A 13,573-nucleotide genomic window follows, 5' to 3' on the forward strand; every position below is an offset into this window, starting at 1 on the left:
CATAGTTTTGCAATAACGATCCATTTTTCTATACAATCATAATTTTAAAAAAATTGATTATCGCACTTTTTTTTTATTAGGGCCTCATTTTAAATATGGAACAGGGCCCCCAAAATGTTTAAGACGGCCCTGGGCCACAGATTTTTATTTGGTGTTCTCGATATGCATGGTAGTACTACTAAGGTTCTGTTTGGGAAAGCATTTCAGGTGACTTAAATGATAAGGTGTTATAATTATAAGTCACCTTATATGATTAGTGGTGTTTGGTGGAGGAACTTAAATAATATTTAAGTCCAAAATTTGACTGAAATTGAGTTCGAGTAAACTATAGCGTCGGAGATCAGGTGTTGAAATTTTTTTGTTTTTTTTATTTGCTTTTTATCTTTTTAAGCCTTAAAAAAATATTTTAGCTATAGTCATTTATAATTTTACCAAACGGGTTATGCAATCAGCTAACTTATCAGTTTCAGCACCTTAACAGTTTCAGCTGCTACCTAATAAGTTTCAACCACCTTATCAGTTTCACCTCCATTTCAGCCAGTGTTGCCAAACATAGCCTTAACGGTGGGGTGACTGACTGTGATCTTACCTTATGTTTTCTAATATTACAAACTAGACTTTTTGCCTTCATAAATCATAGGAAAAGAATTTGGGCTCTGTTTGGCATTACTAGCTGAAAATAAACTGAAACTGATAAGTTAATTGAAACTGATAAGATAAAGTTGAAACTGACAAGGTGCTGAAACTGATAAGGTAACTGATTAGTTTAATTGTTTAGCAAAATTAGTTGATTAAGTTGATAAATTATTTTAGCAAAATGAGTTGTTGTCAAAATTTTGGAAAGATTTTTCAAAATTTCAGTCACCTGATTGTGAATTGAAAAGGTAAAATTTTTAACTTATCATTTAAGTCATTTTAGCCACCTGAAATTCTATTTTAGGTGCTCCCCAAACACTACTAATCATTTTAGCACCTAAAATATGTTAGTACCTTATCATTTAAGGTAGCTAAAATGGTTCCCCAATCAGCTAGCTATCACTTAGTATAAGATAATTCCTCTAATTTAACTTATCGAAATCAATCTATTCTATAAAACTCAAGTTCGTTCCACCTCACATCTCTCTTAATCTCGCTAACAAAATCTTGTTTTACTAACATTAACAAGTATTATTTAGACAGAAGAAACTGTTGAATCAGCAAGCAACAAATGATATGTGATAGAAATAAGAACCATCAAATACCATTTTTTTCTTATATAGAAATAAAAACAACCAATAAAAAGAGAGATTAAAACCATGATCCTATAATTCATATGACCAGTAGAATGAAAAATCCCATTAATTTAAAGAAAAAATATAGATCATATTACCAGAGCATAAGCACCAGAAGCAACAGCTCCAAGTCCACCAATCTGCTCAAGATGCTTGTGATGCTTCTCTTCTTTCTCATAATCCCTTCGTGGCTCTTCACTCCCACCACTTTGATCACTCTTTCTGTAACCTCCTTCGCCTCCATACCCCTTTGTCTCAGATGGACCATAACCACCAACTCCGCCACCGGTTTTGTCGTAGTCTGACCCATAACGGTCACCTTCAGTAGAGCCATAGCCGCCACCGGTCGCAGTATTATAGTCTGAGCCATAACGGTTGCCCTCAGTGGAGCCATAGCCACCCTCACCAGGGGCCTTATAGTTATAGTCTGAGCCATAACGGTTGCCCCCAGTGGAGCCATAGCCACCCTCACCAGGGGCCTTATAGTTATAGTCTGAGCCATAACGGTTGCCTTCAGTGGAACCATAGCCACCACCGGTCGCAGTGTTATAGTCTGAGGCATAACGGTTGCCTTCAGTTGAACCATAGCCACCACCGGTCGCAGTGTTGTAGTCTGAGCCATAACGGTTGCCTTCGCCACCGGTGGTGTTGTAGTCTGAGCCATAACGGTTACCTTCGGTGGAACCATAGCCACCTCCGGTGTTGTAGTCTGAGCCATAACGGGGTCCTTCAGTGGAGCCATAGCCGCCACCGGTGTTTTCCGAGTAGTCGGAGTGCTTCCCCTCGTCGTTTTTGTGGTGGTGGAAGAGGCCTCTATCCATCTTTTTTTTTTTCTGTAAGGGTTTTAGTTAGTGGAGGAATGTAGTGAATAAAAGATCAGTTTTTGGTTTTGAATGTATTTTACCAGGGAGATGGTGTGTGACCATCATAGAGGGGGAAATTCTATATATAGTAGTCCGTGCTCCATAGTGAGTACCATAGTCTGCACCGGATACAGACAAAAGTTATGTAGGAGGTTATGATTACAAGTTTTATTATTTTGTCTTTCTCTCTCTTAAGATTTACTTATATTTTCAACTTTCCTCATAATTGCTTCATTTTCTCTCTTTTCAAGTTCTTAAGGTCTGTTCTTTTCGGCATAAAACAGCTGGACTCTGAACTGAACTGAACTGAACTGAATTGAACTGAACTGAAATGAATAGTGATATGTGAGAGTAAAAGTATTATCAAGAGCTGAACTGAAATGAACTGAACTGAACTGAACTGAACTGAACTAATCTGAACTGAACTGAACTGAATTGAATTGAATTGAATTGAATTGAATTGAAGTGAACTTAACTGAAAATAAGCTGGGGAGAACAATCCCTTACTCTGTTTTTCGACTTTGGTGATATAGTTTATTGTACAATTGAACCTGTTATAGAAAATTAGGATTATATTGTCAGTTTCGATATAGTGTGTTTGTGTGTGGTATAGTGTGTTTCTCTGTGATAGTGTTTCTTTGTGCTATAGTGTCTTAATTTCTTTGTAATCTAGTGTATTTATTTCTAATATAGTGTATTTGTTTGTGATATAGTGTGTTTCTATGTATTATAGTTGATTGTACAATTGAACCTCTGTTAAAAGTTTAGGATAATATTGTCAGTTTTGATATAGTGTGTTTGTATGTGATGTAATGTGTTTCTCCTTGCCATAGTGTTTTTTTTTTTTTTTTGCAAGAGCTATAGTGTTTCTTTGTGTTATAGTGTATTTGTTTGTGATATAATGTAATTATCTCTTATATAGTGTATTTGTTTGTGATATAGTGAGTTTTTGTGTATTATATTAATATGTGTCACGATTCACGAACGTGAGTTTGGTGCATACTAGTTTTACTATGAATCATGTCCACACAAATCAAATTGAGTAGATGATACTCCTACGGAACTATGACGTACGTCAAACGAATATTTCTGATTTTTCTTAAAGAGAAGTTACGGTAAGAGAAAAAAAATCTTAAGTGGCTAAATCCTCATAGCTTATTTGTCGAGTATTTTGAGAGTTTGATACTTGATAGTTGAAGAGTACACTAGTAAAATTCCCCCATCCAAACTATCCTCATTTGGCAACATCAACCTCAAATCACTAGAAGGTATAAGAAGCTTATCGAGTGAGTCAACCTTACTTGGTTGAATTTAGGCTTCGTTTGGTAGGGCGTAAAACGTAATTTTGGAGAACTGTTTTCCTCTGTTTTCAATTTTACATTGTTTGGTAGGCAAAAGAGTGTAAAACCATTTTTCCTTGGGATAAATTTATTCTCACAATGATGGAAAACCATTTTTCTTTCAAAATGATGGGAAAACTATTTTCCTTATCTCTCTTGTACATTCCTCTCACTACCTTCTTACTTTCCCTTTCATTTTCCTTTCATTTCATCATTTTTCTTACATGGAACCAAACAACGGAAAAATAATTTTGGAATTGTGTTTTACATTGTAAATTGTTTTCCATGAAAATCATTTTTACACTAAAAATGTTTTACATCCTACCAAACGGAGTCTTAGTGTAATTTTAATTAATAATAATACCCCTTGGACCGGGAGAAAGGGCTCCTAATTGCTAAATTCATACTACATGTCAAAAGAAAAATTGTACATTAGTAAGTTTGAAGTTCAATAGTATCATGCTTATGTGTATATTGTTTAATTAAGAGTTTATACTATATATTGTACTTTTTAGTATACATACATAATTTTGTCTCCCCATTTTAGTACCCAATGATGAAACATATTCTTGTTCTGATTGGTCCGATCCAAATTAAAGGAGAGCAATCTGAAAAATTAGGCCCAAAGTTATTTCTAGAACTCAAAGTCTGTCTATGTATTCCAAGCTCAATTTGAAAAAACTAATTAAGTATTCAGGATAATTATTTGCACAAAAAGCTCATTTCAATAAGCTTAATTAAGACTATGTTATGTTCAACTTATTTTTTTAACTTATTTCCAAAAAAAAAAATAAGATTAGATAACATATGATATGATATGATATGATATGATATGATATGATATGATATGATATGATATGATATGATATGATATGATATGATATGATATGATATGATATGATATGATATGATATGGTATGGTATGGTATGGTATGGTATGATATGGTATGGTATGGTATGGTATGGTATGGTATGGTATGGTATGGTATGGTATGGTATGGTATGGTATGGTATGGTATGGTATGGTATGGTATGGTATGGTATGGTATGGTATGATATGATATGATATGATATGATATGATATGATATGATATGATATGATATGATATGATATGATATGAAATGGTATGATATGATATGATATGATATGATAATTGTTCAACTTATTTTCACTTATTTTAGAAAAAATAAGATAAAATTAAAATAAGATAAGATAAGATAATACCAGCATTGTTTCTCTTTCCTTCGTTCTCCTCACACGCACTGATGCACAGTCCTTCATGCCTTCTCCTTCATTCCTCTTGCGACCACCACCGAGCTTCCTTCTTTCTCTAAACAGTGTCTCCCACCACCAGTTCTCCTTGCCGGCACCAACCAACCCATTGCAACCCCACCTTTGTCTCCTCACTCACCCTTCCTTCTCTCTTGTCGACCACCAGCACACCATCATCCCCCGTCATTGCGCGTCGGTTCGCGCGCACCTCCCTCCTTTCTCCGCCTCTTCTCCTCCACTTCACATTTGCTACTCCCCTCCTCTGTCCCCACTTCGTGTCTGCCAACAACCAGCATCAACCACCGCACCACCATCATCACAGCCTCCGTCATTCTTCACCCCCGTCACACTTCTCAGTTCTACCTGTTAAGTTCCCTGTTTTGAGTTTTGAATGATGACAAACCACATTGAACTAGTATATTGCATGCATGTTTCTGTTCACATGTGTAGGTGCCAAAGTACGAGTTCAATGGATAGAAGGACGAAGCTAATGAAGCCAAGTCTTGAAGAATTGCATGAAGACCAAGATCAAGTTGTAGCATTTAGGTCTTAGATGCAATGTCAGTGGTATAAAGGTTTGGATGCACTATAAAGGTTTGAAACTAGAGAGATGAGCTAGTTGTGGATGACAAGAAACCTCGGTTACTTGTCATACACAACTACAAGTAAAAGTTGGTTGATTGAAAACAGTCTGGGAACAGATCTGAACCAGTCCTCAAGGTTTTACTTCATGCATTCGTATTTTAGGAAAGTTTTCTTTCCGCGCAAAATTGATTTTCAAAATACACGGATGCATGGTTTGTTGTGTGAGCAAGATTTCTTAATTATGGTAATTGTGTTATATGATATTATACTGAGTATATTTTCCTTGGAATAATTTCCATATTTCCGAGGAAAATATACTCTCATAATATCATGTAAACATTTACTTACCAAAGGCTTATTTAAGGAGTTTTGCTAGCACACAAATCTTAAGCTTTTGCACGCATATTTTCAGAATACTCTAAGCAAAAGCACTTCATCTCTTGAACTCTCAAATCTAAGCAAAACCCGAATACCACATAGATCTTAAATTACTCTCATTCTAAGCGTGTAAGGCTGTTTGTTTTTGAGAGAAAAACTTGTTGTATTTGAGCATTCTGTGAGTTCAGTTTGCTGGGGAAGTTGATCAGGGATCAACTTCATTTGGACCATCATAGTTGGTGGTTGAGTCGAACTTCCATAGGTGGAAGTTGGGGAATCATCTTGTGCATAGGTGCATAAGTGATTAGTGTAATTCTTTTGTTACTAGTTGATTAATAAAAGAGTGAGTGAGTGGAGGACGTAGACTTATTAGAAGTCGAACCTCTTAAATCCTTGTGTTGTTTATTCATTGCTTTTATTTCCGCTACTAGAGAACTGTTCCTTTACTGTTCTTACTATAATAAAAAAAGTTACAACATTCGGACAAACACTCAATTCACCCCCCCCCCTTTGAGTGTCTCTTGCACTTACAATTGGTATTAGAGCTTAACTTCTTGAAAGTGTAACACCTAGAGAAGGTAGACACAATGACTTCTCAAGAAATGACTAGTGGACCCGGAGGATCAAGGTTGCCAAAGTTCAATGGAACCAACTATTCTTGGTGGAAGAATTGCATAGAAATCTGATCATTGGCACAGACTATGAGTGCTGGATGATCATCAAGAATGGGCCAAAGAAGGTGGCTAACAATTCAGATGGAACAGAGAAGAAGGAGAGTGAGTACATACTACAATCTGAAGACTCTCGAGAAGAATGCAAAGGCCATGTCTCTACTTCAACAAGGTATTGTGATAATGAGGTAAGCGTATCTTAGCATGCTCTACTGCTAAGGAAATATGGGAAACCTAGAATTAGCCTATGAAGGCACTAGTGAAGTCAGGAGATCTAAAGTTGATATGCTTATGTCTAAATATGAACGAGATGAAAATATAAGAGATATGTTTCTCATTTTATCAATTATCAATGAACTTAAATCTCTTGGAAAGAACTTTACTAATGAAGATTTGGTGAGAAAGATCTTGAGAAGTTTGACAGGTAAATGGCTGCCCAAGGTGACTGCTATTCAGGAGGCTAAGGATCTAACGACCTTGTCCATAGAACAACTTATTGGGTCATTAATGACTCATGAGATGTTGGTGGATTCAAAGGAGGAAAGCACAACCAAAAGTCGTGGGTTAGCTTTAAAGGTGAGGAAATGATGAAGATCTCGATGAGATTGGCTCATGGCTAAGAGGTTTGAAGGAGTCTCAGAACGCATTAAGGGGAAGTCTTGGAAGAACAAGGGCAACTTGAAAAGACCAGTTCAGCACTGGTTGCTTCAAATGTGGAGAAACTGGACACATGATCAAGGATTGTCCAGCATGGAATGATAAAGGAGGACAGAGAGAGAAGAAAATGACTAAGAGGGCTATGCTAGCCGCCTGGGGTGATTCTGATTCAGGTGGTGAAAGCGAGGAAGATGAAGCCCTAATGTGTGTGACTGCTGATTGGAGACATAGACCAGAAGCAGACCAGTTTAGGAAAGAAAGACACATGTGTCTCATGGCAGGAAGCAGCTCTTCCGACGAAGAACAGGTAACTATTCTAATATGCAAGAACAAATGAGATATTGTGATAGAGATGAGTTACTAGATTTTATTGATTCTGCTATTGAACAAAATGTTAAAGGTAATGCTGCTTATAAAGCTAACAAAAAGAAGTTGAGAGAGTAACTCGAAACTTAGACCTAAGTGAAGCATGCCTGCTGAACTTGAACTTATTTGTACAGAACTGAAAGAAAAAATTTCAGAGCTTGAAATAAGTTTGGATCAGAAGAATATTGAGCTTGAGATGCTAAGACCTCAATCAGATTTTTCAAAAACTGATTTTTATCAAAACATGATAGAGGATTTAGTAAACTCAAGGAGGCTGAAGTTGAAGGTATAAATTTCGAGTTACTCAAACAGAAAAGCTTTACTTTAGAACATTCTGATTTAACTTTAGCTCATAATTATCTGATTGATGATGTGGAAGAATTGTTCAATAAGTATGTGGATTTGAAAGCTTCTTTGCTAGCACAAGTGGTCCTAGTGTTAATGTTGAAGACTTATGTTTGGAATATGAGGGTAAGATTGTGATCTTCAATCCGAATTATACAACTAAGAAAAGGCAAGAACATTGCGACCACTTGATAGATCCAGAACTGGTTTCAAAACTTAAGGATGAGCTTCATAAGGCAAAGTTGGATCTTGCCATTGCTGCAGAATTTAATGAAGCTCAACTTAAGAAACTTGAAACCAAGGAACAGGATTTGAGTGACTGCTTGAGACAGATGAACAGGTTCTCGATGCTCAGAGTACTTTAAACATTCTGACCTCACAACCTGGTAATCCTCAGAGGTTTGGATTAGGGTATTCTGGAACCAGTTCCCAACAGCCACCAAAGTTGGGAAGAGATGAGACTTGGATTTCTGAATTCAAGAGAGGTAAGTACGTGTTTGCAAAGGACATGCACAGTAGGTACCTACTGTGGTAAGAATGGTCATGTTAGTAATACTTGTTGGACTAAGCAAAAACATGATAAAAGAAATCAGTCTCATGTTCACAATGACCTTTATCAGAAGGGTCACACACACAATTGGTCTAACAATGGAAAACATGATAAAACAAAGAAGACCAATGTAAAACAAATCTGGGTTAGAAAGGACAGAGTCAAACCAGTTTCCAAGGACAAGGAACCCAAGAAAATCTGGGTCCTAAAACTAAACCTTGATTTGTTTGCAGGTTAGAGTGAGAGCAAAACCATACTGGTATTTGGACAGTGGTTGCTCAAGACACATGTCAGGAGATAAAAGTCAATTTCTCTCACTCGTAGCCTATGAAGGAGGAAGTGTCACCTTTGGAGACAATAGCAAAGGTTTGATTAAAGGTATAGGTAAAGTTGGTAAGACACTTTCTCAAGCTATTAATGATGTTTACTTTGTAGAAGGTTTGAAACATAACCTCTTGAGCATTTCTCAACTATGTGACAAAGGAAACCATGTTGAATTTGAAACCAATCTTTGTCATATAGTCAACACTGAAACAAGGGAACTGGTCTGCAAGGGATTTCGACATAACAATGTTTACATAACATTTTTAAGTCAGATTCCAAAGACCAGTGCCACTTGTCTTAGTGTTATAAAGGATGATCATTGGCTGTGGCATAAGAGACTTGGACATGTAAGTTTTTCTTGCTCAATAAACTGAGATCTCAAGACTTGGTGACAGGTTTACCTAACATCAAGTTTGCTGAGATCATATTTGTCATGAATGTGCTAAATGTAAACATGTCAAGTCCTCTTTTAGCCAAAGAAGTTTGTAAGCACAACTAGACCTTTCGAACTTGTACACATGGACTTGTGTGGCCCATGCGTGTGCAAAGTCGAAATGGTCATAGTTATGTGTTTGTGTTAGTTGATGATTATTCTCGTTTCACTTGGACAATCTTTTTGAAGTTTAAAAATGAAACTTTTGAAGAATTTGAAATTCTGGTAAAACAGTCCAAAACAAGATTAGTCATCAACTGGTCTCTATCCGGTCTGATCATGGTTCTGAATTTGACAATGTCAGCTTCGTAACCTACTGTAATGATCATGGTGTATCTCACAATTTTTCAGCTCCTAGAACTCCACAACAAAATGGAGTGGTTGAAAGGAAAAATCGCACTCTAGAAGAAATGGCAAGAACAATGCTTCTAGAGAGTGGTCTTCCTCGAAACTTCTGGGCTGAGGCTGTGAGTACTGCGTGTTATATTTTGAATAGGGTAATGTTGAGACCTTTACTGAAGAAAACACCTTATGAGCTCCTTAGGGGAAGAAAACCAAACATTGTACATTTACGTATTTTTGGGTGCAAATGTTTTGTACACAACAATGGTAAATCAAGTTTGGACAAGTTTGATCCTAGGAGTGATGAGGCTGTTTTCGTTGGATACTCTTCACACAGCAAGGCATACAAAGTTTTCAATAAAAGAACCTTGTGTGTTGAAGAAAGTATCCATGTCTTGTTTGATGAGACTAACATGTTCAGCAAGCATGTGCAGGTTGAAGATGCTGATGAGTTCGAAATTGGTATGCTGAACTTTACAGGGAGCTAAGGATGAAGAAGGTGCTGAACCAGGCTCACCACACAACTCTCATAGAGAGGAAGAGTCTGGTCCAGCACAGAATCAGGTAGCTCAAGAGGTAAGGGAAGGAGATAGTGACTCAGATGCTCATCCACATGAAGATGATGCAGATGAGACCACTATGGAAACTGGTTCACCTGCTCAAAACAACAATGAGACAGGGGGAACCAGTACAGGAACAGGTTCAACATTAGAAGGCACAAATGCAAACTTGATATGAACAAATCTTTTAAGTACAAGTCCTCTCACCCCACTGATCTAATCATTAGTGATATTAACAAGGGGGTGCAGACAAGGAACTCTACTTTGCAAAACTTTTGTGCATTCTATTCCTTCTTATCAAATGTTGAACCTACTGACTATAAGGTTGCTTTAACGGATCCAGATTGGGTTCTAGCCATGCAAGATGAACTCAATCAGTTTGAGAGAAATCAAGTATGGCATCTTGAACCCAGGACGGAGAACATGTCTGTTATTGGAACTAAATGGGTGTTCAGGAACAAATTGGACGATTCAGGAATTATAGTCAGAAACAAAGCTAGGCTAGTGGTTCAAGGGTTTAATCAACAAGAAGGAATTGATTATGATGAAACCTTTGCTCCAGTAGCCAGGCTTGAAGCTATCAGGATATTAATTGCATTTGCTGCTCAAATGAACTTTAAACTCTTTCAAATGGACGTTAAGACAGCCTTTCTTAATGGTTATTTGAAAGAAGATGTTTATGTAAAGCAACCCCCTGGTTTTGAGGATAGTGACTTGCCAAATCATGTTTTTAAACTCGACAAAGCTCTTTATGGTCTCAAACAAGCTCCTAGAGCTTGGTATGAGAGACTTTCCAGTTTTCTTTTAGAAAATGGCTATAAGAGAGGATCAGTTGACAAGACACTATTCTTGAAAGAAAGGGGAACTGATCTGTTAGTGGTCCAAATATATGTTGATGATATTTTGTTTGGAGCTACTAATCCTGATTTGTGTAATGAGTTTGCAGATTTGATGAAGAGCGAATTTGAGATGAGTATGATGGGAGAACTGGATTCTTCCTTGGCTTCAAATCAAGCAAACCAAAGATGGAATCATGATCCATCAACAGAAATACCTCAAGGAGCTGTGAAGAGGTATGGTCTGCAAGATAGCAAGTCCTATGAAACACCTATTCCAACTTCTACAAAATTGAGCCTTGATGAGAAGGGAAAGGATGTTGAGGGCACGCTATACAGAGGTATGATTGGCTCATTGCTTTACTTAACAGCCAGTAGGCCAGATATAGTGTTTTCAGTAGGGTTGTGTGCGAGATTTCAAAGCAACCCTAAAGAATCTCACCTAAAGGCTGTTAAAAGGATTCTTAGATATCTCAATGGTACTGATGATTTGTGTTTGTGGTATCCAAAGGGAGCAGCATGAGCCTCATTGGATACACAGAGACTGACTTTGCTGGTTTTATTGTGGACAGGAAGATACTTCTGGAATGGCCCACTTCTTAGGCTCTTGTCTCATTTCATGGGGATCTAAGAAACAAAATTCTGTAGCATATCCACAGCTGAGTCTGAGTACATTGCTGCTGCTTTGTGCTGTGCTCAACTCTTGTGGATAAAGTCACAACTAAAGGATTTTGGGGTCTGTTTCGGAAGTGTTCCTATTTTATGTGATAACACAAGTGCAATCAATATTTCGAAAAATCCTGTCCAGCATTCTAAAACCAAGCATATTGAGATTAGGCATCATTTTCTAAGGGACAATGTTGAAAAAGGTAATGTTGAGTTGGAGTTTTGCAGGTCAGAAGATCAACTAGCTGACATATTTACAAAACCTTTGAGCAGAGAAGTGTTCATCAAGCTTCGTACCTTGTTGGGTATGATTAAGATTAGACAATGAGCTCTTAGGTCTTGACTTGTCCCTTTGGCTAGTCAAATGATGTCAATTTGTGTATATATTCTTTTTCTTTGTACATTTTTTTCTTTTGTTTTTAGGGCTTACAAAGTTCTTATGCGATGCTGAACTGATCATCTTAGTACTTGGGTACTTAAGCATAAGTCTTAAAAAGGTAAGTTGGCACAGACCAGTTGCAGACCACTTGGGAACCAGATTCTTGAGGCGGTTATTCTCTGAATATTTGTTATTTTCAAATTTCAAATTAGGAAAATAAATGAAGTGACAGTTGTAATTAAGGCAACTGCGGTTTGCGAAGAACGGATACATCCGTTTGCTTTTTTTTCTTACCATCTTATATATATATTCTTGAATGTGATCATACTTTCCTTATTTCTCTCTTATTCTCTTTGATCACATATTTTCCTGATTTTTTTCTTTAGTTGCGTACTTTCTCTCGATCAAACCCTAATTTCTTTCTCGAATTCTTGAAACACAAATTGTTCAAGTTTTCTTTTCTTTTCTAAGTGCTCAAAACAGAGGAATTCAGTCTCATCATGTCAAAAAGAAGGGTACTAGGTTGGTCGAAAAGGAGGTTGAAGAATCTCCTGAAATTGAACTAAGAAAGCAAAGGAAGTGGCTGAACCAGTGGAGGATCCGATTGTGGAGGAAGAGGTTGAAGATGAGGAAGAAGACCTTTAATACGAAGGAATTCCAAGAAGCCAGAACCACAAAATCCACCACTACAAAAACAACTGCACCCAAATCACCACAAAATCTACCACCACAAAAGCGGTTATTCCAAAATCAACCAAAATCACCAAAACCGCCACTCCCAAAGTTACAAAAACCACCACTCCCAAAAAGCCTGTCACACCAAAATCAAAGGCTCCACCAAAACCGGTTGAGAAGTCTAAGCCAGAGGAGTCGGAGGAGATGAGTCAGAATCTGAAAAGGAGTCGGAGCCGGTGGGTGAGTCTGAACCGGAAAATCAGGAGATGGAGGAAGAAATTGAGAAGGAGGATGTTGTAGTTGAAAAGGCAAAGAAGGTTGCTGCCAAGAAACCGCCATCAAAAGCGTTAAGTCTGTTGAGAAGACGGTTACCAAACCCATCCCCACAAAACAGCCAGTCAAAACCACCAAGCCCAAAATCTCTACCCCTAAAATAACCCAAATAGTGGAGAAATTAAAGAAGAAGGAAGGTGCTGATGTTGAGGGGGAAGTTCTAAGAAGGAGGTGTTAAGGCTGTTGCTAGCAAGGGCACAAGATAAAGACGGTTGCTAGGAAGGTGCTGAATCTTCCAAAGGCAAGGAGATTGTGCAGGAACCAGACCAGAACTGTTCCCAGCCGACAAAAAGAGGAAGTTGCTGCTATTGTTGCTGAGAGGTTCTAAACCCAAGAAAAGTAAGTCTCACTCCCGAGCCTTTGTATGATTTGAGGGATAGGTCTATTCTGGTTGGTTTTTCTGTTGCAAAGAGTTGGGTTGTCAGAAATTCTTGCATGAGGTTAAGGAAGCTTTAGATTTCAGAAATGGTCTGTGTTTTTGCCAAAGAACTTGATGTGTTTATGCCTTTGGTTGAGGAATTTTATGAACACCTGCATACTAAGGACGATGGGTCCTACTTTGCTTTTGTTAAGGGCACTCCCATTAATTTATCTGAGAAGATTTTGGCTGAAATTCTCAAAGTCCCAAAAAGGGACTTGATGAGTACTCAAGGGAGAACTGGCCCACAGTTAAAGGCCTCACAGCAGAACAGATCCAGACCAGGTTGTTCACTGGTCCACCTGACC

At 37.7% G+C, this 13,573-nt stretch overlaps 1 protein-coding gene across 1 annotated transcript; it reads right to left on the bottom strand.

Moving 5' to 3' along the window:
- Positions 1-1,360: 1,360 nt before the first annotated feature.
- LOC104895948 (uncharacterized) lies at positions 1,361-2,092 on the bottom strand. The gene has a single exon (XM_057391869.1). The coding sequence runs from the start codon at positions 2,090-2,092 to the stop codon at positions 1,361-1,363; it is 732 nt and encodes a 243-aa protein (XP_057247852.1).
- Between the last annotated feature and the right edge of the window lie 11,481 nt (positions 2,093-13,573).

The sequence above is a fragment of the Beta vulgaris genome, chromosome 1 (genome assembly GCF_026745355.1).
Source record: "Beta vulgaris subsp. vulgaris cultivar EL10 chromosome 1, EL10.2, whole genome shotgun sequence".
Lineage (NCBI taxonomy): Eukaryota > Viridiplantae > Streptophyta > Magnoliopsida > Caryophyllales > Amaranthaceae > Beta > Beta vulgaris.

What these genes read in the sequence shown, in the direction of transcription:
- LOC104895948 (XM_057391869.1), bottom strand. Translation starts at nt 2,092, where the DNA reads ATGGATAGAGGCCTCTTCCACCACCACAAAAACGACGAGGGGAAGCAC.